This window comes from Brachyhypopomus gauderio, chromosome 5, assembly GCF_052324685.1.
Source record: "Brachyhypopomus gauderio isolate BG-103 chromosome 5, BGAUD_0.2, whole genome shotgun sequence".
Lineage (NCBI taxonomy): Eukaryota > Metazoa > Chordata > Actinopteri > Gymnotiformes > Hypopomidae > Brachyhypopomus > Brachyhypopomus gauderio.
Genome location: NC_135215.1, coordinates 27,624,189 through 27,652,146, shown reverse-complemented (window position 1 = coordinate 27,652,146; position 27,958 = coordinate 27,624,189). Strand labels below are relative to the sequence as shown.

Sequence of the window (27,958 nt, the reverse complement as noted above, 5' to 3'; positions counted from 1 at the left end):
TTGATAACTGAAGAAGACTAAGGAATAACTCCTAAGTAATACATTTAAGATGCTTTTTCCAGCACACTTATTTCATTGCTTGGAGTGCCGGAACCAATTGTCTCAAAGGAAGCTGTTTTTAATGCAACAGGCTGCCATGGGTGTGTGTAAAGGAGTGTGTGTGTGTGTGTGTGTGTGTGTGTGTGTGTGTGTGTGTGTGTGTGTGAGAGAGAGTGAGCGCATGGAGGTGGACTGCGTGTATCACTCGCAGGCGAGTTTGCTGTCAAAGCTGGACAGGCCTATGGCAAAGGCCTGCAGGGCACACATGGGGTAGTTATAGTCCAGCGTGAACACGTCCTCCGCCACACGACCAAACTGCATCACAATGTAGTCCGCTGCAGAGACACACAACCAGAGAGGAGAGGACAGGAAGACGGCCAGCGTGAGACACAGAGGAAGCAGCCGTGCAAGGACATGGATGAGCACGAGTAAGTGTTCGTGAACTCACGATCATTGTCGTGGACGATCTGAAAGTTCTTCACAGAGGCCTGCGTGACCCTGCCATGGAAGTTAAGCACGTAGGACTGAGTGTCATCGTTCCACACCGGGGCTTTATTGTGCAGCTCAATCAGATTCTCCATCGCCCGACTCTGCCATTTACTCAGTAATGACTCCTGGTCCTTAAAAATAGTTACATATAGGTATTATAAAACTGATTTAAAACATAAACCCCTGTATGGAATATGTCAAGAAAAAAGCTGCATGGCTCACCACAGCTCACACAGCCATGAGGGAGTGAAAGGGTGGGAGTGGCCATGTGAGAGGGTGGGAGTGGCCATCCACAGTGAGAAATAAACCATTAGTGAATATCCAACTCACATTAGTGGGGCGAACAGGAACGCGCTCAAAGTTCATATTCATTCCTGGAATGATGACGGTCATCTTACGTGGCCCTTTAAATCCCAGCACATTGGTCTCCTACAGATGGAATATGAGGCACACAAGTTCACTCAGCTGTGACGCTGGGCAGAACAGAACATGAGCAACCAAGCGTAACTGCATATACCTACACAATAGACTGTTACCTTCTGTAAGAACGTGTGTGTGTGTGTAAGTGTGACTGCATAAACCCACATACAGTGCCTTGCGAAAGTATTCACCCCCTTTACATTTTTCACATTTTGTTACCTCACAACTTGGAATTCAAAGGGAATATTTGAGGGTCTGCATGATTTAATTTACAGACCATGCCTACAACTTTCAAAATTTAACATCGTTTTTATTGTGAAGCAAACAAATAGGACAAGATAACTGAAAACATCAGTGTGCATAACTATTCACCCCCGTAAGTCAGTACTTTGTAGAGCCACCTTTTGCAGCAATTACAACTGCAAGTCGCTTTGGATAAGTCTCTATGAGCTTGCCACATATTGCCACTGGAATTTTTGCCCATTCCTCATGGCAAAACTGCTCCAGCTCCTTCAAGTTAGATGGTTTCCATTGGTGAACAGCAATCTTCAAGTCTGACCACAGATTCTCAATTGGATTAAGGTTTGAGCTTTGACTAGGCCATTCCAATATGTTTACACATTTCCTCTTAAACCACTCAAGTGTTGCTTTAGCAGTATGCTTTGGGTCATTGTCCTGTTGGAAGGTAAATCTCCGCCCTAGTCTCAAATCACTGACAGACGTAAACAGGTTTTGCTCAAGAATATCCCTGTATTTAGCACCATCCAGCTTCCCCTCGACTCGGACCAGTTTTCCAGTCCCTGCTGCTGAAAAACATCCCCACAGCATGATGCCTCCACCACCATGTTTCACTGTCGGGATGGTGTTCTTGGGGTGATGAGATGTGTTGGGTTTGCGCCAGACATAGTGTTTTCCTTGGTGGCCAAAAAGTTAAATTTTGGTCTCATCTGACCACAGTACCTTCCTCCATACAGTTTGGGAGTCTCCCACATGCCTTTTTGCAAACTCGAAACAAGCCTTCCTATTTTTGCCTGTAAGTAAAGGTTTTTTTCTGGCCACTCTTCCATAAAGCCCAGCTCTATGGAGTGTACGGCTTATTGTGGTCATATAGACAGATACTCCAGTCTCTGCTTGGGAACTCTGCAGCTCCTTCAGGGTTACCTTTGGTCTCTGTGCTGCCTCTCTGATTAATGCCCTCCTTGACCGGGCTGAGAGTTTTGGTGGGCGGCCCCCTCTTGGCAGGTTTGTTGTGGTACCATGTTCTTTCCATTTGATGATGATGGATTTGATGGTGCTCCGGGGGATCATCAGAGATTTGTACATTTTTTATAACCCAACCCTGACTTATACTTCTCTACAACTTTATCGTTGACTTGCTTGGAGGGCTCCTTGGTCTTCATGGTGTTGTTTGGTTAGCTTAATGGTGTTGCAGCCTCTGGGGCGTGTGTATAGGTGTGTATATACTGACAGATCATGTGCACACAGGTGGCCTTAATTTCACTAAGCATGTGACTTCTGAAGGTAATTGGTTGCACCAGAACTTTTTAGGGGCTTCATAACAAAGGGAGTGAATACATATGCACATGCCAATTTTCAGTTTTTTTTTCATATTCTTTATATACATTTTTTTTTTTCTCATTTCACTTCTAAAACATAGACTATTTTGTGCAGATGCATCACATTCAATTCAGATAAAAAAAAACATACAGGTTGTATTGTAGTAAAATAGGGAAAAATCCAAGGGGGTGAATACTTTTGCAAGGCACTGTAGCAGATAGCTGCTAGCTCCTGCCGTGTATGTGTGTGTGTGTATACATTTGTAACTTCATAAACCCACATAGCAGATAGCTGCTAGCTCCTGCCGCGTGTTGCTCTCTTCCAGTAAAGCTCCTGGGTTCTTGCTAGGGTTTGTACCGTTATCATATACCGTGAACTTGGTCCCCATCAGATTCGACCTGTGGTGGACAAGCAGACCCATGAGACTGTCCAGACACTCTGTGAGAAATAAGGCAGTGTGGAGAAGAGGCTTTGCTCTGGCAGCCACGCCCACTCACCTCAGCTTCCCTACGAAGCTCTCCCCTTCACGAGAGAGGTCCGTGGCGTCCACAGAGATCAGATAGTTTGAGGTCTTGCTCTTTTTCCTTTTCCTGCCAGCCAACAGGAACAGCTGAGAGAAAGACAGGCAGAGTGAGACTGCTGAGGCGTCTGAGCGGCGTCTGGCGCTGTCGGAACACCGGACGGTCCTCTGACCTTCTTGCCGTCCTCTCGTTCCAGGTGCATGAAGTAGGTGGGGTACAGGCCGCGGTCCATGCCCTTCTTATCTCTTGTGATGCGGCACTTGACCGTAACGCCCCGTGGGGCCGGCCGCACCACAAACTCCTCCAGGTTGTCCACCTCGACGGAAGGTCCCTCCACCATGGGTGAGCCCACTGCCACACACTCCTGATGGGGCCAGAAACACCAGGCTGAATCACTTCACAAGTGTGTGTGTGTGTGTGTGTGTGTGTGTGTGTGTGTGGGTGTGTGTGGAGACACAGGGGACCCACGGTGCTGGACTTGGTGCTTGAGGCGGAGGCAGGACGTGTGGACTCCGTGTTAGGAGAAAGTGAGCGGACTCTGTCTTCAGATTCCTCCTCCTCATCATCATCATCATCATCGCTGACTTCATCATAGTTCATACTGCCTGAGAGTCCTGAGGAGGAAATTGAGAATGACAAAACAGGCAGTGATTCCCTGGTATGAGCCATGTTAGCTCTCACATACAGCACTCTCAATATTCGAACCTTCCAACAAAGCCACAGATAGAGGGTTTTTTATTTTGGAGACAGTAAAAGGGATTTTAATAGTTCATATAGGTGGACTTAAAGTTTTTTGTGTTCTTATATGGTGGGATCTCTGAGTTATAACCATGGCAGGGTTGTACAGTACAGTACAATGCTGAGGTAAGACAATAATTTTAAATACACTAGATGGGCTTCAAAGGACAGTGTTTAATCTCGCTGTTTATGAGTTGGTTCCTGCTAAAGCTTCAGTCAAAGACTGCAATTTTCATAGGAATGTAGTATGAAGTATTTGGCAGTAGCCAAATAAAAACAGAAGTGCCTCTGTATGATCCTATGGGGTGTTTTGGGAGTGAACTGTTCACTCTGAGTGTCCTCAGAGAAGAGCCGAGTAAATGGCAGTGCACACTCACTGACTCACTCCGCGCACCCCACAGCAAACATAGAGGCCAGGCAGCGCAGGAGACTCATCACACTCTGTGTGTGTGTGTGTGTGTGTGTGTGTGTGTGTGTGTGTGTGTGTGTGTGTGTGTGTGTGTGTGTGTGTGTTTATGTAGTCACCTCGTCTCTGTAGCAGTGTGTGAATGTCCGTTTTGGGCTCCAACAGTGCGTCCGTGTCTCCGTCTCTCTCTGGCTCCTCAGCTGGAGGGGGAGAGGGCTTCTCCGGTTGACGTACTGACAGCACTCTGATATTGGACCCCGGATCAGGAGCTTCTGAGCCCAGGAAAGCCGCGGGCCCATCGATACCTGCTGGAAGAGTGGACTGCTTTAACACCACTGCCTGGGCTGAGAAAAAGGCGTGTTCCTAACTGACCAAAACAGCACTGCTAATGTTTTAGTGGTGATTTTTATTTGATATCCACTGCTCTGTTTGTGGTTTGTGGGTTTTTGTAGTGTGAGCTGCATATCCCCTGACGAGATCAGCTGGGAGGAAGCAGCACCCCCTTGCTTGCCTGTACACTCTCTCTGAAAGGTCTCCCTGGGATGCCTAACGCCTGCCAGCCATGGAGTCTCCTGCACTACAGCCTCCACCCTCCGGTCCGCAGGCTTCACACCTTCTCGTGTGCACACAGACACATTCATGCACAACAGCGAAGACGACACCTCCATCACATCACAACAAGCCTGACATCTAGAGATTTGGTGGCTCTTGTTTATAGTGCTGGGAGTGTAGTGGGACTGAAGCATGGAGACGTCCTGATTCCTAATCCATGGGTTAAAGCAAGAAATTTTCATTTGACTGAAAATTTTTCCTGGCAAAAGACAATGCTAGCAATTACTGAAAATGTGGTGTAGTTGGGACACGACCTCTTTTGCCTAATTCTACACAATAAACACATTTATAAAGTATATTTATCTAAACAGCCTGTGTAAGGAGAGAAGAGAGAATCTATGAAGCGACAAAATGCAACACCTGAGCAATAAATGTACATAAATCTGGGGGTCCTCTTCAGAAAACTATTTAAAGATCAAGTCAAATTTAGTGAATCCTGGTGAGTTTTAAAAGGTATGAAGCTCTCGTTTTTATCAAATTCACTATTCACAAAAACATAAGCCGTAAGATTACCTGCTTTAAGTAGGTATGTTACAAAAAAATTACACTGGATAGAGCTTTTAAATACAAACAGAACAAAACCATCCATGTTAAGCCTGGTTTAAGCCATTATATTTGACGCGGCGCGTGCGGGCAGCGCGGGCGGCGCGGGCGACGCGGGCGGTGCGTGCGCCGAAAATGACGTAATCGCGGTGGCTCCACCCGTGCGCGAGAGCCTCGCGCGCTGGTGATTCGCAAGGTCGTGCACCTCTCGAATTTTGTAACTTCGCACGCGCCGCGCCTCAGCACAATGAACAAAGTCATGTTTGCAGGGTTCATACACCTTTATAAGGTGGAATTAAAGCACTTGCACGTCACTTTCAAGGTCCATTTCAACACGTTTTCAATGTTACATTTAATTAAGTTAAATATTTATACATATACTCGAAATGATTCGAAATAATTCGCTTTTTATCACATTTTTTAATGGTTGTTTATTTTCAAAACACCCAATCTTAATGTCTTCACGTTCTCTCATGTTTCCTGGAATTACAAGAGGCTCGTATTTGTTAACGTAATGCAAGAAAACTGTTCAGTCAGACAGATATTTGTTGTGAAACGAAGTAGTTACAATTTCAACATTTTTAAGTACTTTAGCCTAAATTCCAGCACTTTTCAAACCTGGAACACATAGCAACATTAAAATTCTCCTGTTTTTGAGCGGTGTTTCTTTATACTACCACATATCGTTTCGGACAAGACTGCAAAAAGAATGTGACGCGTCAACTAGCCTCCGCCGTTCGCGCAAGTTTGCACGAGGTGTACAGAGTCGCGCGCTACGGTCACGCCAGGCAGGAGGGAGGTCACTTTTCTACATAATGTCCGTAAATCTGAAGGCGGAATGACCCGCAAGTCAATCAAATGACACCGCCGTCATCCATCCAGCGCTGATGAGCGCCAGTGAGAATCATATTTCGGCCACAAAAGATAGCACGCACGCGCGTGTGGTTTATTATGATTTGACGGATTTTTTCCCCAAAAAAATCAAATGACGGAAATCCGTCGTAGTGACGGAGAACTTTAACCCATGTCCTAATCTCGCACCCTAGGCTAAACACACCCAGACTCATGCAGTGTTCATCCCTCATTTCTCTCCCTTTGGCTGCTGTCTTCCCTCTCTCTCATGACCCTTCACCATTCAGTCTGCCCTCACCATTCAGTCTGCCCTCACCATTCAGTCTGCCCTCACCATTCATCATCTGTTTCTAAAGCTCCTCCTCCTGTACCTGCTGCTGTCCCAAGCCCCTCCCCTCTCTCTCACCATCAAGGATGACATCGCTGGTGACGCTGAGGCGGGACTCCACGAGCAGCGCCTTCTCCTCGCTGTTGACGGGTCGAGAGCGCCGCATACACACCTCCAGGTTGGGCTGCACCATCAGGGGCTCCTGCCGCTTCCGCCGCTGTTTCTGCTCCAACAGCGCCCTCTACACACGGGACAGCAGACAGACATGTAACACATCAACAACAACGCTGTAATGGTGACCGAGGTCCTGTGTGCTGAGCCCAAGGCACACACTCCGCAGATCCTGTTAGTTTGATTGAAGGGTGTTTAGTGAATCTGAGCTGACCTAATCGTGGTGTTAAAGGTGAACTCGGTTTAACTGCCCGAGACACAGTTGATAGAGGCTACAACAAAAACAGGCGTGAACTCCCGTAAACCCAGAAAACCAGAGAAGTGCAGCATCACTAGTCATGAGCATCTGTGAACATCCTGGACAAAATGGAGCACGCTGAAATTCCACACTGATTCCTTTTACACTGCTCACAAACATCTGTGAGCGGAGGAGTTATTTGGTGGATGAAGATAAAATATAAAAGAGTTAGTAAACAAACTCAAACAACTGTATTTGCACATATCCCTTCAGATCTGGGCCGAAGCACATGTTCCTATGGAAACAGACATGGAAGACTGAATGTCCTTGAAATACTTTTATTTGAAAGTGTCTCTCTCTCTCTCTCTCTCTCTCTCTCTCTCTCTCTCTCTCTCTCTCTCTCTCTCTCTCTCTCTCTCTCTCTCTCTCTCTCACACACACACACACACACACACACACACACACACACACACACACCTGTGAAATCACATATCAACCTATGTAGCTCTAATCTGAATATTGTGGAGTGTCACGCATGTTTAAAATATGACTGGTGATTAAAATTACCATTATCATAGAAAATAAATAACCATAGATTGAAATGAATTGTTTAAACTAATTGTGAACTAAGACAGTCACAAAGTTTAATTGGACTGCTGTATTGGGTGTGTTGCCTTGGTTACCTACAACAGATAGGATCACATGATGGTTGTTCACTAAAGAGCTGGACTTATTTCTGATTAAATATGCAAATAGAGACAGAAGGTCAGAATTAAATGGATTCAGAGCTTTTAAAAAGGGCCTTTAATAAACATTTACTGTATAATGCCTAACAGAATATTCTCTCCCACTGAATTATTCAAATCATCAAAAAAGCTCCACATTTATTCAGAATGAATCTCATTAGCAGAAAGTACAGGATAACCAAGTCCATCCTGTAGACAAATGCACACAAACACACTTTGCACTTACACACACAGCTTATTCATTAAACCTTTATCACATACACATGCAGACAAAACACAATTTACACACACTTACAGCATTTAGCAGACACTCTTATCCAGAGCGACTTGCAAAGTGCACACTGGGGGTCTGTGGTACCCAAGCCCAGTGCCAGGGGAGCAGTTGAGGTTAAGTGCCTTGCTCAAGGACACTTCAGTCATGGTTAAGGGCCTGGGACTCAAACCCACAACCCTCCAGTCACAAAACCAGTTCCCTAACCACCAGACCATGACTGCCCCCACACCACACACAGCTGATTCATTTCACCCTTATCTTACACACACATGCAGACACACTTTTCACTCACTCACACATCTTATTTATTTTAACCTTCTCACATACACACAAAAACTACGCGATTTACAATAAGATGTTCAGTGTATGCATGAACAACTGTACATGCGCGCACACACACACACGCACACACGCGCACACACACAATTACAGGCTACAAAAACCATCCTTACCCACCACTCTCTCATTGAATGAGGGTACACAAGCAAAAACACACATGCTGAAATTTAGAGAACTTGACGCACCCTCTTAGTGGACATCCTGTGAGAATCAGACAGGGCTGCAGGAGTGTGTGAGGCTGTGGGCTGCAGCCGCGGTACACAGGGCTACAGTGTTTATATCCCCCCTCCGCTGGAGTCACGTCCAGCCATGCTCCTGTTCCTCAGATCAGCCCCCCAAACCAAAGCAGTCATTCCCACCAGCAAGAAGGAAAGAGAGAAAATGTATGTGTGCTGTTGGTAAGTAGAAGAAAACTAAAGCAAGCAGTGAAGAGAGAGAGAGAGAGAGAGAGAGAGAGAGAGAGAGAGAAAATGAGAGTGAGGTGAAAGCAGGGAGATGGCAACCTCACTCTTAGACAGGCTGTACCATTACACAAGTACAGGGGGGGACCTAGGGTCATGTCCAACAGGAGAAAGAGATGTCTGCATCCAGTTTGCAGCAATTTCACATTCAAGCATGTATGGCTTTTTTCACTACATGTGCTTGTGTGTGTATGTGTGTTTCCTGTGTAATGTTACATGACAGAAAGTCTTTAACAGAGAAAACTTATGTAGAGCATCAATTACTGCTCACATATAACATTCTCAGAGAAGATAGGGCTCACCACCCCTGGTTTAATGATTTAATGTTCCCAAGCTCGTGGTAATTGTACCACTGTTTATTTAATTACTTAATTACCGGTTGATTCAATTATTTAATTCCATATTTCAATGTTTTCATACTGGATTTGAATAATTCAAAATTATACCAGAGTTCCAAATTTTATCCAAATTTCTAAGATAATATTAAAAAATTATGATGACTGCAATGTTACAGGTGCAAATAAATCATTTTCAAAAGTAAATAGTATTTATTAGTATACCAATCTAGCTGTAATGCCTCACTAATGTAGTGATGTCACTCTAATCTTACCACTTTTTTCAGTAACGAGTAATATAACGCGCTACTATTTCCAGTCCAGTAATAAGATTAAAGTTACTTTTCCAAGTAACTGTGCGTTACTATTTTTATTTTCCATAGTAAAAATATATATTTTTGCTTTCTTCTTGGCTCAGTTCTACTTTTGCATCTGACCGTAGCGCTCGATTCCGCACCCTGCGCGCGACCCTGTGAGAGCGCGAGCACGTTTTACAAGTCATTTTTTGCAGTGTTGTCCGTAGATATGTGGTAGTGTAAAGAAATACCCCTCCAAAACAGGGGAAGTAACATTTACCTGAAGAATTCTAATGTTGCTTTGTGTTACACGTTTGAAAAGTGCTGGAATTTTGGCTAACGTAGCCTACTTTAAAATGCTTGACATTGTAATGGTATTTCGTTTCACAACAAAATAGCTGTCTGACTGAACAGTTCGTTTGTATTACGTTTACAGATAAATTTACAAATAATACCGCGCAGCTACACAAACGTAATGTCAGGAGATACTGTAGCGACTACTACTCCTCACGGCGAATTCCCTAACGGCCAGGCACTTGGCCACTCAAGGAGTCTTGGCCCTTTAAGTGACACTGGGGGGCGGAGCCTGCGCACGCCAGGGTTGCGTTATCAATAAAGTTTCAGAAGATTTTTGGATTAAGCAGTTTCTGATGCACTTCCAATAAAGTGAGTATTGGAAAAATTAATTTTGCTGCTGAATGTAACTACTAAAGTAACTTGTAATCTAACGTAGTTACTTTTAAAATCAAGTAATCAGTAACGTGACTAAGTTATTTTAAAAGGAGTAATCAGTAATTGGATTACTTTTTCAAGGTAACTAAGCCATCACTGCTAATGTATTAGTATGTACTATCCATCCATCCATCAATTTTCATCTACCTATCCGGGTCCGTGTCGTGGGGGCAGAAGTCTAAAGCAAACAGGCCCAGGTTTCCCTCTCCCCAGCCACGTCTTCCAGCTTTTCTGGGGGGATACCAGGGCTGGACTGGGACAAAAAAAACGACCCTGGCATTTTTGATTTAGACCGGCCCCTCATAATTAGCCAGACCCTCCAGAAAGTTGCGATGTTGCGATTTGCAACTTCAACGCAACTTCAAGCAAACCCCGCGAATTTAGGGCGGTGTTGCAACTTCAGCCAATCACCGCAACTTTTCCGCAAATTTGACCAATCACTGATGTTGTCTTGATGTGACGTCGACAAACTCCCACCTTATTTCCGTATATACGTTCAAGAGGAGCAGACTGAAAGCAACATGAGCGACGAAAATAACGGCAAAAAGATCGGGAAAAGCAGTATCCCGGTACACTACATGAAAGCGGGGATAAACTGTTTTTTTTTTTTGTTTTCAGTGTTTTATTGTTTCACAACGATGGGTTCATACATGTATTTCCAACAAGTTTAACATTTCTAGCACCAGCCCATCCACTCCAAGTGATTTTTCATAGTCTTTTAAGAGACGGAACGTCCATTTCTGCCACCGAGCTGTTGCACTTCGAGTGATCATTTCAAGAAAGTGAGAGGGATCATTGTGCATTCTCTGTCCCAACACCTGTGTTTCAGAGGGCGGGGCATACAAAATCTTGAGAGGGATCATTCCTGCCCAAACTATTTCATACCACATAGAGTAAGAGAAATAAAATCATTGCTTGAAGTGTTAAAACCAGGGGTTTTATAAGAAGCATAATACCCATAAATAAATAAATCAGGGTTGCCAACTCTCACGCATTGAGCGTGAGACACACGCATTTATCTCTGATCCATATCTATGAGTTACTAGTTCGCTCTGGCGCCAACCACTGGCGATCGATCTCGATATAATACTTAATTTGTGTCCATTTTACAGGCTGCCTGGTAACAACTTACGTTCGCTACCCCCCACGTCAACAATTAATGTTCGCCACCCCCTTCAGGTTCAAATCTCACTCCAAGCGATCTTGAAAAGTTGGCAACCCTGAATAAATAGGTAAATAGATAATTAAAATGGACTACTAAATAGAGGAAACCATACAACATTTACTCCCTATTGCAATGTACTCACAAAAAGCAAAAACACACCTGTCACGGTGAGTCGGCCCGGACGCCACCAGAGGGCACCCCAAGCGACCCGCACACACACCACCACGCCTTCCATCTCACAGCACACACCCTCACATCGCAGGACACTCCCACGCTCCCAATCACCTGTGTTCTGACACCTGTTCCGCGTTAGGCTCTCCCTTTATATTCCCACAGGTCACTCCTTCCAGCGCTGCTCATTCACCTGCCTCAGCGCCTCACTACGTGGGAGAGTTCTGCTACGACTACCAAGAACTTTACTTCGGTGTTCGCCTTTCTGTTATTACTGTTTTTGCCTTTGAGCCTGAGTCTTTTCGTTGTGTTTTTTCTATGGATAATAAACCCGAGCATCCTTTACCTCTGCCTCTTGCTGCCTCTGTCCTAGCGTCACAGAATGAGCAGCCGTCGGCAGCAGGAGCAGAAGCGCCGTCACCCTTGGAAATTTTGGCGACGCAAGGTAGGGCCATCGGAAGGCAACAGCAAGAACTCACCGAAATAAGAAATATGATGCAAATGATGTCGAGTTGCTTGCAGTCTCTCTCTGCTCAGGCGAGCAGCGCTTCTCCTCCAGTAAGAGAGGAGAGAGGTCTCATCGCGGAGGGGAACCAGACAGGTGCAAGGGGTTTCTTATGCAGTGCGGGCTGTATTTCACGTATCGCTCTTCTCTGAGTCCCGAGAGGAAGATCGCTTACGTTCTGTCCCGCCTCACCAGTAAAGCGCTGGAGTGGGGAACAGCGCTAATGAAATCAGAATCAGCTCTGCTGGCGGACTACGACGCGTTCGTCATGGAGCTGAGAGAGGTATTTCACCACCCGAGACAGGGCAGTGCATGCGGGACAGGGCAGTGCATGCGGACAGAGCCTACTAAGGATGCGCCAGGGCACGCGGCATGCAGCAGAATATGCCCTGGACTTCAGAACCTTGGCCGCCAATACCGGATGGAACGACGCGGCTCTTATCGATGTGTTCATCGCAAGCTTGCGCCCGGAGCTAAGGGCAGAGCTGCCGTGTCACCAGGAAGGGGCGCAGGTTGTACGTCTCGCGGTCACGTACGATCGTTTGCTGCAGGAGAGGACATGCAGAGCTCCTCATGGATCTGCTGGCGACACCACCCCGGCCTGAGCCCATGCAGATCGGAGAGACGACCACGGCCAAGGAGACCGCTTGCCCGAGCGGTGGCAGAGCTCGGGTGAGTAACTCCTTGACGGGCAATTTGCTTACCATCCAAGCCTGGTTGTCTAACAGGGGCTGTTCTGTGGGGGTTTTTGCCCTAGTGGACTCGGGAGCGTCGGGGAATGTGATGGAGCAGAGCCTAGCGGAGCGGCTGAGGGTCCCCTTAAAAAGGCTGGAAAAACCGAGGTATGTGCAGGCGCTGGACGGTCGACCTGTGGGCGGGGGCGTGATCCAATACCGCACTGCTTACCTCCGCCTCACCATACAGGGTCATACAGAATTCATATCATTTTACATTCTGTCACACTTACGTCACCCAGTCACATTAGGTCTTCCCTGGCTCCGTCTGCACAATCCCCACGTTAAATGGTCCACGGGTCGCATTCTCCGTTGGTCTACTCTTTCCAAACATCCACGTGCGGGTCGCAGAAAACCCTGTAAGATGCTAACCACTAGCATAGAAAGCCCCAACGTCGCTCATCCCCAAGCGATCCCAAGCCAGTACCGAGACCTCGCGGAGGTATTCAGCGCGTCTAAAGCTGCGCAGTTGCCGCCACACCGCCCGTGGGATGTCACCATCACCCTGAGAGAGGGCACGACTCCCCCTTAATGCAGGATCTACCCCCTGTCACAAGAAGAAGAGCAGATGATGACCCAGTACATTAGAGAGGCTTTGGCACAAGGCTACATCACTCCCTCCACCTCGCCCGCCTCAGCCAGTGTCTTCTTCGTGAAGAAGAAGGACGGTGGTTTGAGGCCCTGCGTAGATTATCGGGGGCTCAATTCCCTCTTGGTTAACTACTCGTACCCACTGCCTCTGGTGCCTTCGGCTCTGGAGCAGCTGCGGGAGGCGAGTGTGTTCACCAAACTGGATCTGCGCAGCACCTACAACCTCATCCGGGTCCGTGAGGAGGATGAGTGGAAAACGGCGTTTAGTACATCTACTGGTCATTACCAGTACCGGGTCTTACCTTACGGTTTGGCGTCGGCACCGTCGTTTTTCCAGGCGTACATCAACGAGGTCTTGCGGGAGTTCCTGAATAGATGTGTCGTCGCTTACATTGACGACATCCTCATCTATTCTCCTTCCCCTGACCAACACGTCCGGGATGTGCGGGCAGTCCTGAGCACTCTCCTGCGCAGTAGGCTATACTGCAAGCTGGAGAAGTGCGAGTTCCATCTCTCAGAGGTGAACTTCCATGGCTACATCATAAGGTCAGGCTCCGTGCATATGCAACCGGGAAAGGTGGAGGCGGTGAAGGGATGGAACAGTCCTCACACACGGCGCGAGCTCCAAAGATTTTTGGGCTTCGCAAATTTTTACAGGCGTTTCATCTGCTCGTACAACCAAATAGCCAAGCCTCTCACAGATTTACTGCGTGGAGGGGCGAAGAGGTTGACCTGGACCGCGGAGGCTGAAAACGCGTTCGAAAGAATCAAACAGGCTTTCGCTTCCGCACCTATGCTGCACCAGCCCGACCCGAAACGGCCGTTCATAGTGGAGGTAGACGCGTCCGATGTAGGGGTCGGGGCAGTGCTCTCCCAGCGCTTCAGGAAACATTGTTCGCTTAAACCTATCGCCTTCTTTTCGAGAAAACTCAGTTTGGCAGGGCGAAACTACGGAGTCAGCGATCGTGAACTGTTAGCCATGAAATTGGCATTTGAGGAATGGCGACATTGGCTGGAGGGGGCTAAACATCCGTTCACGGTGATCACTGATCACAAAAATCTAGAATATATTAAATCCACAAAACGTATGAATGTGCGTCAGGCGCGATGGTCGCTGTTCTTTTCCAGGTTCCGTTTTCAGGTCACGTACCGTCCCGGAGAGAAGAACACGCGCGCCGACGCTCTCTCTCGCTCCTTCCCAGAGAGCAGAGAGTCTACGGAGAAAGAGCCCGTCCTTCCAATGGAGTATTTCCTAGGCGCGCTGGACTGGGAGATTGATCGGGCGATCGCGGCGGCTAATCCACACCCCCGGTGTCCTCCTCACTGCAGGTTTGTTCCTCCTGCTCAGCGAACCCCTCTCATCAGTTGGGCACATTCTTCGCTAGGTACAGGTCATCCCGGATCAACAAAGACGTCACAGGTGCTGGGAGCCCGTTATTGGTGGCCGGGAATGCACAGAGACGTCATGCGGCATGTAGCCTCCTGTCCGGACTGCGCAAGGAGCAAGGCGCCCCGTGTGCCACCCGCGGGTAAGCTACTGCCCTTGCCCATACCTATTCAGCCCTGGACTCATATAGCTGTTGATTTCATGACAGACCTGCCTGACTCCGACGGAAACACCACCATCCTTTCCGTGGTGGACAGATTCTCCAAGATGGTGCGCTTCATACCTCTACCAGGATTACCTACGGCATGGGAGACGGCGGAGATCCTGTTTAAGGAGGTATTTCGTCAATTTGGGTTACCGGAGGACATCGTCTCTGACCGCGGGCCTCAGTTTACATCTCGGGTGTGGAAGGAGTTTCTACCCAAACTGAATGTGACGGTCAGCCTTACCTCAGGATACCATCCACAAGCCAACGGGCAGGTGGAGCGCATTAACCAGGAGCTGGGACGATTCTTACGCGCATATTGCAGTGAGTATCCGAACACGTGGAGCACTTTACTCACCTGGGCGGAGTACGCTCAGAACTCCCTGGTACAGTCGAGCACGGGCAAAACGCCGTTTGAGTGCGTGTTAGGCAGACAACCTCCTCTCTATCCGTGGAACGCCGCCTCCTCGGACCAACCCGTAGTCGAGGAGTGGTGCCAGCGAAGGCGAGAGGGTATGGGCGGATACTCATCGTAAGCTGGAGGCTGCGGTACAGAGGTTCAAGGCCAAAGCTGACCGCCGACGGAGCGAGGCGCCCGCGTATAGAGTCGGCGACAAGGTGTGGGTGGCTACAGGAGACGGCCGCCTGGGACCTAGAGGAAAGCTGACAGACCGTTACACAGGTCCGTACACCATCTCTAGACAGATAAACCCAGTCACCTACCAAATACACCTGCCTGCGGACCGCAGAGTCTCGAGGACGTTCCACGTGTCTGCGTTGAAGCCGTTCCGGGAGGGCCCGTTGACTGCGGAGGCTACACCGCGTCCTTCTTCACCGCTGCAGCTGCCTGACGGTCCGGCTTATGGGGTGAGTCGTCTTCTGAGCTCCAGGCGCAGGGGCGGTGTGCTGCAGTATCTGGTCGATTGGGAGGGCTACGGACCAGAGGAGAGGTCGTGGGTCCCTGCCTCCCAGGTGCTGGATCCTTCCTTACTCGCCTCCTTCCATCGGGAGCATCCTGGTCTTCCTGCTCCGCGTGGCCCAGGACGGCCGAGGAAAGCTCGGCTGGCAGGATCCTTGGGGAGGGGTTCTGTCACGGTGAGTCGGCCCAGACGCCACCAGAGGGCACCCCAAGCGACCCGCACACACACCACCACGCCTTCCATCTCACAGCACACACCCTCACATCGCAGGACACTCCCACGCTCCCAATCACCTGTGTTCTGACACCTGTTCCGCGTTAGGCTCTCCCTTTATATTCCCACAGGTCGCTCCTTCCAGCGCTGCTCATTCACCTGCCTCAGCGCCTCACTACGTGGGAGAGTTCTGCTACGACTACCAAGAACTTTACTTCTGTGTTCGCCTTTCTGTTATTACTGTTTTTGCCTTTAAGCCCGAGTCTTTTCGTTGTGTTTTTTCTATGGATAATAAACCCGAGCATCCTTTACCTCTGCCTCTGTCCCAGCGTCACAACACCGCAACTTCCATCGCAATTTTTTTGAAAAACCCGCAACATCAAACATTTTAGCCCGCAACAATCATAAAAAAGGCCCGCGAAAACCTGGGGGGACTGATTAGCGGAGCACCACCGTCTTGTAATTTATGTATGTGGGGTACGACGTGAAGAAAAGAAAAAAAAATTACTGCTTAAAGTAATTGGATTCAATCATAGCATTATTATATCACAATCACTTTTATGATTTTATTGAAATCATCTCTAATATGTATTTTCTGAATTTCTCCAATTTAAATTCCAATTCTAATTCTTCAGGTTAAAGGTGCTCCCTCCTTCAAACAGCTATAACATGTATTTGTATCCGGCTACAAACAAAGCTGCTTTATGAATTCATGCAATGCAAACATGTCTTTAAAGCATTTGACAGCGTTTTACTCTTATTCAGTGTGGGCATATCTTTTGCTAATATTACTTTTATATTATTTTACACTTATTGTAGTCATGCTTATAAGTTTTAAAATCTGTAATTTTATTTGTTTGAGTGCTTTTTAAAACATGTTGAACCACAGCATAGAGGCTACAAATTTAAACTACTATGCAGCTTTTCAACACACCTTTAACCTAAATATCTAAATGCTATGATAGTCTAAAATGGACACTTGCTGCTCATCCAACACTTCTCAGTCTTTACCAGGGTTGCCAACTTTTGAAGATCGCTTGGAGTGAGATTTGAACCTGGAGGAGGTGGCGGTACATATAGCCTATGTAATTTATGCAATTGTGTAAAATTAATTAAATACCTTGAAAAAAACATGTTTGTTATTAGGTATTCAGCATTCGGCAACATGTTTCTTTATATTTGGTTTCAGGCCAAAATTTCCATTTCAATGTAATGGTGTACTAATGTATTAAAATGTACTATTACTAATGTAATGGTGTACAAATGTATTAATATGTACTAATACTAATGTAATAGTTTTTTTACTCGTTTACGTGAGTAAATTACAAAATGAACAGTTCAGTGCTGTATTTTGTTTTTCAAACTTGACATGTCTGGATATTTTATACATACACTCAGCAGCCACTTTATTAGGTACACTTGTCCAACTGCCCATTAACGCAAATGTCAAATCAGCCACATGGCAGCAACTCAATGCATTTACGCATGTAGACATGGCCAAGACGATCTGCTGCAGTTCAGACCGGGCTTCAGAATGGGGAATAAAGGCGATTCAAGTGACTTTGAACGTGGCATGGTTGTTGGTGCCAGATGGGCTGGTTTGAGTGCTTCAGAAACTGTTGATCTCCTGGGATTTTCACGCACAATCATCTCTAGGGTTTCAAGAGAATGGTCCGAAAAAGAGAAAATATGCAGTGAGCGGCAGTTCTGTGGGTGTAAATGCCTTGTTAATGTCAGAGGTCAGAGGAGAATGGCCAGACTGGTAACTCAAACAACTGAGGCATGCAGAAGACCATCTCTGAACACCCTGATGATACCCTCCTTAGTCAATTCACCATTGAAGCAAACCCGCTCATTCCAACCTTCCATCCGACAAACTTCATTCATCTTGCATCCTTCCATTGCTGTCATCATTTGACCTCGCCATTAACCCATCCATTGCGACTCATAGAGCAGGCAACAATCTGGACCTGGTCTTTACACGAGCCACTGGAACATCGGATATCACAGTCACCCCACTCCATCTGTCAGACCATCACCTTCTATCCTTTTCTTTCCCCCTCCCTGCCATCTCCGCTCACACTTCCCCTGTACATTCTTCTTACTTTCACCCAAATTTGCACTCCATCAATCCCTCAACCCTTGCTGCCACTATTTTGTCCTCCCTTCCTCATCAGAATTGTCTGTCTTCTCCCTCACTGGACACAATTACTGATACTTTTCTGATACCTGATACCTAACTGTCTCTGAATTTTATTGTGCTTACCATTGAAGGGTTACAGAATTTCCAGAACATTTCTCATTGCTAGTCACATCAGCAAAGTCAGCCTACTACAGAAAGATATTTGAATCATCTGCATCCAACCCACGGAAGCTATTCAGTATTTTTTCTTCACTTCTTAACCCTCCCTCACCCCCTCCTCCATCCTCTCACTCCTGAGGATTTTGTCATCTTCTTTGAAGAGAAGATTGCAGCAGTCCGTCAGTCCTTCTCCCCGGCTCCCAACCTTCCTACTAGTATCTCTAACCCAACACTCAACTCCTTGGCTTTCTCTCCTCTCTCCTCAGACAAGATACATCAACTTCTGACTTCTAGCAATCCTACTACATGCCCACTGGATCCAATTCCTTCCACTCTTTTCCAGAATATGTCAAGAGAACTCCTTCCATTCATCTCAGCAATCATCAACAACTCCTTAGTTTCGGGTCATATACCTACCGTGTTCAAGATGGCAAGGGTGGTACCAATCTTGAAAAAAGCAACACTTGACACCTCTGACGTGAACAACTACAGACTACAGTATCACTTCTTTCTTTTCTATCAAAAACTGTGGAGCGAGCAGTCTATGACCAATTATCTCTCTTCCTCACCCAGAACCAACTCCATGATCCTAATCAGTCTGGCTTCAAATGGGCACAGTCAACAGAAACTGCCCTCAAAGCAGTGACGAGAAGGTCCATGCTGCCAAGGCCAACAAGCTATTTAATTCTTCCAGATCTTTCTGCAGCCTTTGACATGGTCAACCACAACATCCTCCTCTCTGTTCTTTCTAGCCTCCTTGTGACTGGCTCTGCTTGGAAATGGATCCAGTCATATCTTGAAGACCGTTCCTATCAGGTAACATGGAGAGGATCTACATCTAATCCATGTAAACTTTCCACTGGAGTCCCCCAAGGCTCAGTCCTAGGACCTCTTCTCTTCTCTTTATATACTCGTTCTCTTGGTGACATTATTTTGTCTCATGGTTTCTCTTATCATTGCTATGCTGATGACACCCAGCTAATTCTTTCCTTCCCTCATTTTGACACCCAGGTTTCTAGGCATATTTCGGCATGCTTGGCAGATATTGATTCATGGGTGACTGCTCACCACTTGAAGCTCAACCCTAGCAAAACTGAGCTTCTGTACATTCCAGGAACCTCAAACCCCAAAGTTCTCACATGTGACTCCTCTGCTACGCTCTCTTCACTGGCTTCCAGTAGCGGCACGCATCAGATATAAAACCTTGATGCTTGCTTACAAAGCCAAAAATGGACAAAAATGGCCCCTCCCTACATGATGTCCATGGTCAAAAGCCAATCCGTACAGCAAACACTCAGAACCTCAAGCTTGGCTCGACTCGAAACTCCATGCTTAAAGTCTCATGGAAGACAAAGCTCCAGACTATTCTCCGTCCTGGCTCCAAGATGGTGGAATGATCTCCCATTAGCTGCTAGAACTAGTCTATATATAGTCTCAGAGTCTATTGCTATCTTCAAGCATAAATCAAATCAAATCAAATATATTTGTATAGCGCTTTTCACAACATATGTGAAAAGCATAGACTGAAGACCCACCTGTTTGTTGAGTTCTTACCAGAGCACTAACTCAGCTGATACCACTTGCCGTTGTTCTTAAATTATATGTCTGTCTATGGTTATTTGTGCTTCTTGGCAAACATCTAACTGGCAACTGCATGATGCTATCATGTTAATATGGATCAGACTCTCTGAGGAATGTTTACAGTACCTTGTTGAATCTATGCCACGAAGGAGTAAGGCATTCTGAAGGCAAAAGGGGGTCCAACCCAGTACTAGCAAGGTGTACCTAATAAAGTGGCTGGTGAGTATATATAGATCGGGGGTGTGTTTCCCAAAATGTTCGTAACTCTAAGTACTTCGTAACCTCATACTTACTAATATTCTTTTACGAAACTTCGTAACTTACGTCGTTCTTCTTAACTCGAAGCTCACGTGCAGTTCTACCTCAAAAAGGATAGAGGCGCAAATTTCACTGACACTGGTTTTAAGCACGGCATTACAACATTTGTGTTTATGTGTATAATTAGCCTAGTAGTCTATTGTAAGTAATTACATCGCATATTAAGTGTACACATTAAGTGTCAACAAATATCAAATGTACTACTTTGAATTATTTAACATTAGTTGATATGTTCCCAATATTTAATTAAATCTCACTGTTCATCATCGTGCAGTTAATAGCGTTGCAGAATTTTCACAATGTATTCTTCGCAAAGAAATGGATACAAGTTATAAGCTTGTTTTAACTTAACCAATAAAATGGATCGATTATTCAGTAGCACATATAAGTAACTTGGATTAAGGCTAGCAATTGTGCTTGTGTGATGAACATGGCAGCTCTTCAAAGAGTATTGGCTTTGAATAGAAGACATAATTTAAGAAGACGACGTAATCCACAAAGCAATGTAGTTCGCCTGAATGCAGAATTTTGTCCTTAGCTCCACGATGCAGTTACTGGCAGCCCTCCGATTTTATGCCACATTTCTGCATTTATGCCATAGTTTCTGCAGACTGTTGGTGATCCCCACGGCCTAAGCAAAGCTGACGTATCTAAATGTGTGCATGCTGTTACTAAAGCATTGCTTCCCCATGCAGATATATATATGGATGCATTACATTAAACCAGTGGTTCCCAAAGTGGGGGGCGCGCCCCCTAGGTGGGGCGCGGAGCTATTGCGGGGGGGCGCGGAGCTTGGAAGTAAAACATGTGCACATGTGTCAATATTAGGGATGCACCGATTCCGATATTAATATCTGAAAAAATTCTAGATCGGGTATCGGGGACAATGTGACCGATCCATAAAAACAGATCTATTCAGTCTAATTCTATGCTTGTATTGCTTGCTTTTCGGAGTTAGTTCAACCTTAACACTCGCGCTGGTGGTATTCCACTTAGTCCGTTTATTTGCTGGTTGACCAAAATAAACCTGGGCTCCAGCAATACTTCACTGTTCATACAAGAACTGGTGAGTTGTCCAAAGCTCATTTAATGCGTTACTTACAGAAATAAATTAAAGAGCAGTGGTCTGACTCGCTCTACGGTAGAACGCTAAAAAAACAATATTCCATACGTGCGCTCAACTCGCTCCCTTAAAGAAACAGTACACATATTTCTGGCCGTTACATGCTTTGTGCTCTGCATGATGTCTGCGCTTGCAAACTAGCCGCATATGTATTGCTGTTTCTCTTATTTCATCTCCTTATTTATTTTCAATTATATTTAGAATTCTTGAACCATTTAAAAGGTTTCTTGCAATTTATTTTTTTCATGTTTGACCAAAGTTGTGAACCTATTGTTTTTGTAAGTTTTCAACACATCCCTAGTCAATAGGGGGGGGGGGGGGGGGCAAAAATATTCTCATCTACTAAAGGGGGGCACTGCAGAAAAAGTTTGGGAGCCACTGCATTAAACCAAAATTGGTTTTCATGTAATTGTAAATATTCCTGGAGATGTTGGTGCAGTGGATGGCACTCTGTTCCCCATACACACTCCCAGCTTCTTGAGCCCAATCTACATCTGGCATAAAGGCTTCTCTGCTTTGAATATACAAGTAATATGCAACCACCAAGGCCTCTTTATGGACACTGTGGCCAAGTGGCCTGGGAGTACTCATGACTCCTTTATCTGGGCCAATTCTGGAGTGTGTCAGATGGCTAGGGACGGTGCATTTGATATTGGACATGTACTAGCTGGCAATCAGTATCCACTCTGAAGCTCAGAGATTGTCATTTTTCCAATGATACATACATTTTTTCATTATTACGACGCAAAAGTAAATCGGTGGTTCGGTTTTCGACTAGCGGAGCTTTTCCAGTGCAGCAGCAGAGGCGTAATCAACTAAGAACTACTTAGAACTCGTTCGTAAATTTGGAGACATGAAGGCTTTTGGGAAACATTCGTAAATTTGACGTTCTTAAAGTTGTTCGTAACTTTCTAGATCATTCGTTATTGGGAAACCCACCCCTGATCTGTAGATCCAATGAGTGATAAAGTTAATTAAAAATACCAATAAGCAACATTTCAGTGTTTACATACACACCAGAGCTGCAGAATCAGATTTCTCACCTGCTTCTCCAGCTTCTGCTGCCTGAGACTGTTACTGTCATCATCCAGTGCACTGAAAATACAAAACCTCCATTAAACATTTAATTACACTTAAATTACAAATTCACAACCTGTGGCTGTGCCAACCATTAATGTTAACACCACCAGGCACACGACAATTCACCTTCATTAGACGGCTCCACTGATAGACCACAACAGAGGATCAAAACACCCTCGAGCATTCATAAATGTTCTACTTTCAGACGGTCAAGGTTTCAGACCTGCTGGGTTATTAACTTAAAGCAGTGCAGTTGTAAAGTTAACAGGGTTTGGGAATATTTTAAGGGTTTGTGGATGGGTGCAGTTTGCAGGGTTGTAATGCATGTTAGTGTGTTTAGGAGTAATTCTGTTTCAGGTGTGCTGAAGTGGGGATCTATGAGTGTATGAGTACTTGAATGCATCTGTGGAGAGGGGTTCGTATCAGTGTCTGTGGAGAAGCCAGAGCTTTTTTTTGAGGCATCATGAGATAGCTGGGAAGGTCTGTGAGAATGCCTGAGGATGGCCGACGTATGTAGGAGTGCTGAGGAGTGCTGTGGATTGTTTGATTCATAGGACAGGCCTGCACACATGAGGGTGTCTCTAGTGGACGAGTGTGTTTCTGTCTCACCTGGCCATGGCAGTAGAAGAGAAGTTGGATGAGCTGGAGGGTCTTTGGTTCCCAATGTGATGTCAGACATGGGATGGAGAAACACCAAATGACAGGAGGTTAGTCATCGGGAAGCTATGGTGAGTGTCTTCCACTTCTTGGCCCTCTCTGACTGAGGCGGCAGAGCTGACCTCACCCTGTTCCTCTCAGCCTTCAGTTCCAAGAACAGCATGCTGCTGCTCAGGAAGGACTCTCCTCTACACCTGCAGGGCTAGCGCCACGCATCCTGACTCAAGGTTCCGGGGTTTAAATGTTTCATGGTGCGAGTGTCCTGCCAGACGAGGTGGCTGATGATCCCTGCTTTGTAACAATGGGCACCTACGTCAACATGCCAACGACTTCTGGCTCTGACATATCTTAAACACACCACCACCCATGCACCCACTCACCCACACACGCACCCACTCTCCAACCTTTACTTCTCTGCTCACAGGAAGACAGGCCAAACAATGCAATCATTTTGTATTTTACAGTCATTGTACAGAAAGAATAGTGTGAGTTCTGATCATTGGCATTACAATGTCTACCACCATAATATCCCTCCATCACATTCACTCTCAATTGTACTCAGAATAAATTGTATCCAGTGCTGAACAAAACTACCTCTCTTCCCCTCAACCTAGGTGATAAGCATAATAATACTGACTGATCCAGAGAGTGTTTCTATTAAAAGAAACACTACATTGTAGGACTAATAGTAATAGGGAAAGGAGAGGGGCGGAGAGGAGAGAAAATGGTGAACTGTACTGAGTGAAAGGACCAAAACAGAATAACAGCCTAGAGGAGCTACTGCAGTGCATGTCATGCAGGCAGTAAGATGGATGACAGCACAGAAAAACTCAACCAGAGCGATGAAAACACAGACCTCACACCGCCTGTAAGCCCATAACGGCACAGAGATCCTGAGGTAGGCTACGGCACCCTGTGGTTTTAGAGACAGCGCTACCATGTTTTACGATAATGTCCTTCAAGAGTGAGCAGTGATGCATCGTTGACAGTCACTACTAACAAAAAAAAGGGTGCGTGTTATTACATCAACACACACACACACACACACACAGCTTAACACCTTCACGCACACACACAATATCAGCAATGGCTGGAGCTGTAATCTGCGAGTCACTAAACTCGGACTCAAAATCTCACTGAAGAAGTTACAGCACACAGGTGAGTAGTCACCCGACACCTGCGTAGTTACAGCAAACAAGTCCAAACCTGACACAGGTTTACTAAGTCTGCCCAGGAATATGGGACCATGTACAGAGGCAATCGGCACTGCAGCGAGACCACATGGCCAGGACCAACCACGAGCCCCTGACTCGGCGGCGTGCGCCACTCCGCCCTGTGCTGTTGCGTTCGCGCGTACCTGTATGACCAGCGGCTGTAGACGGGCTGAGAGGGAGGCTTCACAGAGTCCATGGTGTGTGTAAGACTGAACTGACACGCGCTCAGAGTGGGTGAGGCAGCTCCACCTGTGCACCCCTCCCCTGCGCACCCCCTCCCCCGCAGGTGCCCGCTGCAGGTGAGGCCTGAGATCTGGCGGTTGCTACGGCAACAACACCTCTCAAACATCCCTTTGAACACCCCGTCCACCACGGTGGGGAAAAAAAAAGCCTTTGGTCTGGAACCCGCGAGTGCAGAGAATTCGTCATGTTCAAACAAAAACCGCATCCGACGATGACCGTCATATTCTGCTGATAATCTCAATGATAAAAATAACCGTTTGCATGATTGCATGAATAACTAAGTTTGCATGATTTAGTCTTCCAACCAGTGGAATCCCGTGTCTGTGGGTCTTACTATGTTTTCATCACCAGTTAGCCTAAAGCAGCAAAACCACCACTGTAACTCAGTCATTTTCAAGTCAACACAATACTCTACATTCAGCTATAGAATTAACATCACACATGTCTGTTACCTTCCATATAACCTGCTATAAACCTGACATCTGAATGACAGGCATTCTAAGCAGATCCTCATCCTTATCCAGCCCAGTCGCTTTCAGCATTAGTCAAATACCTCATCATTCCATTCATATCCGTTTATGGAGTGCCTGATTTTACACCCAGAGGACTGATGACATCCATAGAAGGAAATCACCAGAGGGTGCTTCTCAATGTTGCTGGGACACCTGGACATTTGGGAATATCTTTCTGCGTGTGAGGGTATATATCAGTCACTTTCTAGTATTACCTACAGACAGTCCCCTCTGGAGATAATTAACAAACTCTCTTCAAACAAAACAAGACCAAATGGAAAAACATTCCAATAGCAGTCTGGGCAGAGCCCTGGCCTGTGTCTCCGTCACATGCTACTATAGCATCAGGTCATGAGAGAGCAGAAAACCAGGCTGACAGAACCTGACATAAGAGCTCCCTGGACAAAGCAGACAAAAGAGGAGGCACTCTAATCAAACGCTAATCAAAGGTTTTTCTGTTTGGTTAACCACACATAAACGCACACGCACACACACACACACACACACACACACACACACACACACACACACACACGCACGCGCTGGCTGGGAGCTACTAAGTAACTCAACTCTGTTTACTGAACTCGTCTGGCTGTCTCACAATAGACGTCTTAGCATATAGCAACCTGAAACTATAACCAGTTTAGGCAATTTCAGTCTAAAATTCTTGCCACCCCTCATTTCCACAGATTAAGTTTAATTGTGTTTTCACTTCCTTCTTTTTCAGGGCCACAGGTTTGTGGGGTCAGGCATATAATTTATAGTATTTTAAATAATAACAATTTCATTACATTTAATGGACAAAAATGACCATGTAGTCCATAATAACAAACTGTCAGCTATACTAAGATGCAGACACTATCCAGAATTTTCACCAAAATACCATAAAAACCATATCACCAGGAGAGCAAAGATTGGGGTGGAAAAGTGGTTAAGAAATAGTACTTTTTTGTGGCACATGCAGCTGTGCCACTTTGAGCACAACGGTGGAGGTGAAGATGAGAAGGGTTGAGTGTGGTGATATGGAGCCTCATCACTCACTCATGTACTACTCCACACCATGAACAGACTGTCTACAACATATACAGTATGTAGTACAATTAGCACACATATGTGTCCCACTTATGCTTTGAGTAGAAACATCTTTCTTATGCTCTAAACAGACAGCACTGCGGTTCAGATTGTAGCTTCAAAAAATAAACACGTTCTGTGGGGATGAGAATTGCTTTAAATCTCTTGGGTAGAACAACCCCACTGTGAAGGGGAAAGTACAGCCAGCATTCATGTCTAAATCATTACAGATGGGGAGACTCTTAAAAAAGGAGGAAAATGATCATATCCTCCTCTCACACATAGTCCCCACACAGGAGCTCGAAAGAAGAATCCAAATGGGAATTCCAAAACATCACTATCATGATTTCTTCAGAAACAATGCACCACGTTTTCTGATGTACAAGTTGGTGTTTCACAATGGCATGAACAACAGATGAATCCAAACCACATCCTGCAATTAAAATCACATTCAACTATCTTGCATTCCATCACTCAGCATCAGGGCGTTTCAGTTTCTTCAAGGACACAGCCATTTTAAAGATAACCAAAAGACCAACGAAAACAGCGGCAATAAAAGCAAAACTTCCTCACAGAATAGCAAAATGCATTAAGGAAACAGTTCCCACTACACAGTCTGCTAGCTAGGGTTAGGAAAAACTGAATAGGGTTACAGACAGAGCCCCATAAACTTTGGAGCTAGCTTGCTACCTTTCTCATATATACCAACGCAGTGACCGCAAAATAAATGCAGTGAGGTATCAAAGCACACCTATGTTCTTTATCACATCTGTTTTATTTATTTTCATTCTATTAAAACACAAAGATATCGTACAAATGTACAAAAGTCATTTTGCTCAATTAGACCCAAATACAGGGAAGCGCAGCTGGTATTAAACGGACTGCGGGACAATGTGTTATTTTTTGTCAGCATGTAGATGTGCTTTTGCTGGGTAGAAGCATGTGGGTTAGCGGTTTAACACGCATTAAATGCGGTTTAACACGCATTAAACCAGCATTTTACAGTTATAAAAGAGTAATATCAGTAATAATGAGTTGATGATGATAATAATGAGCCAATAGAGCCGAGCTAACCGTTACTCCTACTAAACACAGTCCGGGCGCGCGTGTACTCGTCCGTACGGATTCCTCCCTGTATTTATTCCTCCCCCGAGTAAAACACTCGGTGAGCTCCGTGTCCAGACACGATGACCAGTGTTTGTCCCCGCCGGTTAATCACGGGTGGAGGTGTGGGTGGCTAACGGCCTAGCCTACAGCTCGCCTAGCGCTCTCCCGTGTCACGTTAGACGAGCGAACATGCAGCGGGATTCGCTGGAAAAAAGTTAATAAATCTACTGTGGCTAGCAGGCTGGGTCGTGTGCTGACGCGTCGTTGCGCCGCGTTTTATAAGTGTGCTGAAATTACACTCTCATTAATGGATTTGGTGGCGTTTACCTGATATAGTAACTCATGTTTATCCACGGTTGCTATGGAACCCCAGCTGTTGGTCTCCCCTCCCAGCGCAAAGAACCGTCCTCGGGAAAAAAGTTAGTCCTACTCTACCAGCAGCACATATTTATAAGACGCCTTGCCATTGGCTGTAACGGTTGTGAAGGGCACGTTGATTGGCGGTAGAGAATTTGTTGCCAGATCGACAAGCATCCTTCATATAGATATGTCGTTAGATACAGCGAAAAAGGCGGCGGTGAGACTAGCTAATACTCTTCCAGACTTCCAGACAATTATTTACCTCAAGCTGGAAATTAAAATAAATAATAAATAATATTTAAAAATCGTATCATTCTTTAGAAATGCTCACATAGCCTGAAGGTATTTTAGGATTATTCAGGTAGGATTATAACAAATGGGTTAGGCTTACAGTAAAAAATG

The 27,958-nt window shown here is 45.8% G+C and overlaps 2 protein-coding genes across 7 annotated transcripts; one reads left to right on the top strand and one right to left on the bottom strand.

Annotated features, from left to right (window-relative positions):
- Positions 1 to 37: 37 nt before the first annotated feature.
- On the bottom strand, positions 38 to 27,640 carry tulp3 (TUB like protein 3). Of its 6 annotated transcripts, none has more exons than XM_077006841.1 (13): positions 27,524 to 27,640; positions 23,002 to 23,043; positions 22,356 to 22,407; positions 6,584 to 6,746; positions 4,682 to 4,783; positions 4,290 to 4,475; positions 3,495 to 3,640; positions 3,199 to 3,390; positions 3,003 to 3,115; positions 2,786 to 2,903; positions 859 to 957; positions 488 to 659; positions 38 to 374 (listed from the first exon to the last, which is right to left on the bottom strand). In XM_077006841.1, exons 1-13 carry the CDS (start codon positions 27,538 to 27,540, stop codon positions 241 to 243), a joined length of 1,536 nt encoding a protein of 511 aa, XP_076862956.1. In that variant the 5' UTR covers positions 27,541 to 27,640; the 3' UTR covers positions 38 to 240. The 6 variants fall into 6 exon arrangements, with proteins under 6 accessions (XP_076862956.1, XP_076862958.1, XP_076862959.1 ...); XM_077006843.1 differs by lacking the exon at positions 27,524 to 27,640 and adding an exon at positions 27,164 to 27,502; XM_077006844.1 differs by lacking the exon at positions 27,524 to 27,640 and adding an exon at positions 23,177 to 27,157.
- LOC143514995 (uncharacterized) lies at positions 10,019 to 16,380 on the top strand. The gene is made up of 4 exons (XM_077006849.1): positions 10,019 to 11,878; positions 11,956 to 12,610; positions 12,696 to 12,780; positions 16,120 to 16,380. The coding sequence occupies exons 1-4, from the start codon at positions 11,752 to 11,754 to the stop codon at positions 16,378 to 16,380; spliced, it is 1,128 nt and encodes a 375-aa protein (XP_076862964.1). The 5' UTR covers positions 10,019 to 11,751.
- Positions 27,641 to 27,958: the final 318 nt, after the last annotated feature.

What these genes read in the sequence shown, in the direction of transcription:
- LOC143514995 (XM_077006849.1), top strand. Translation starts at nt 11,752, where the DNA reads ATGGATAATAAACCCGAGCATCCTTTACCTCTGCCTCTTGCTGCCTCT. An exon ending in CGAGCGGTGGCAGAGCTCGG is followed by an intron (nt 12,611 to 12,695) that starts GTGAGTAACTCC and finishes TTTTTGCCCTAG; the next exon opens with TGGACTCGGGAGCGTCGGGG. An exon ending in AAAAGGCTGGAAAAACCGAG is followed by an intron (nt 12,781 to 16,119) that starts GTATGTGCAGGC and finishes ATATTCCCACAG; the next exon opens with GTCGCTCCTTCCAGCGCTGC.
- tulp3 (XM_077006841.1), bottom strand. An exon ending in AGCAGAAGCTGGAGAAGCAG is followed by an intron (nt 6,747 to 22,355) that starts GTGAGAAATCTG and finishes TCCCGTGTGTAG; the next exon opens with AGGGCGCTGTTGGAGCAGAA. An exon ending in CAAGCACCAAGTCCAGCACC is followed by an intron (nt 3,391 to 3,494) that starts GTGGGTCCCCTG and finishes TGGCCCCATCAG; the next exon opens with GAGTGTGTGGCAGTGGGCTC.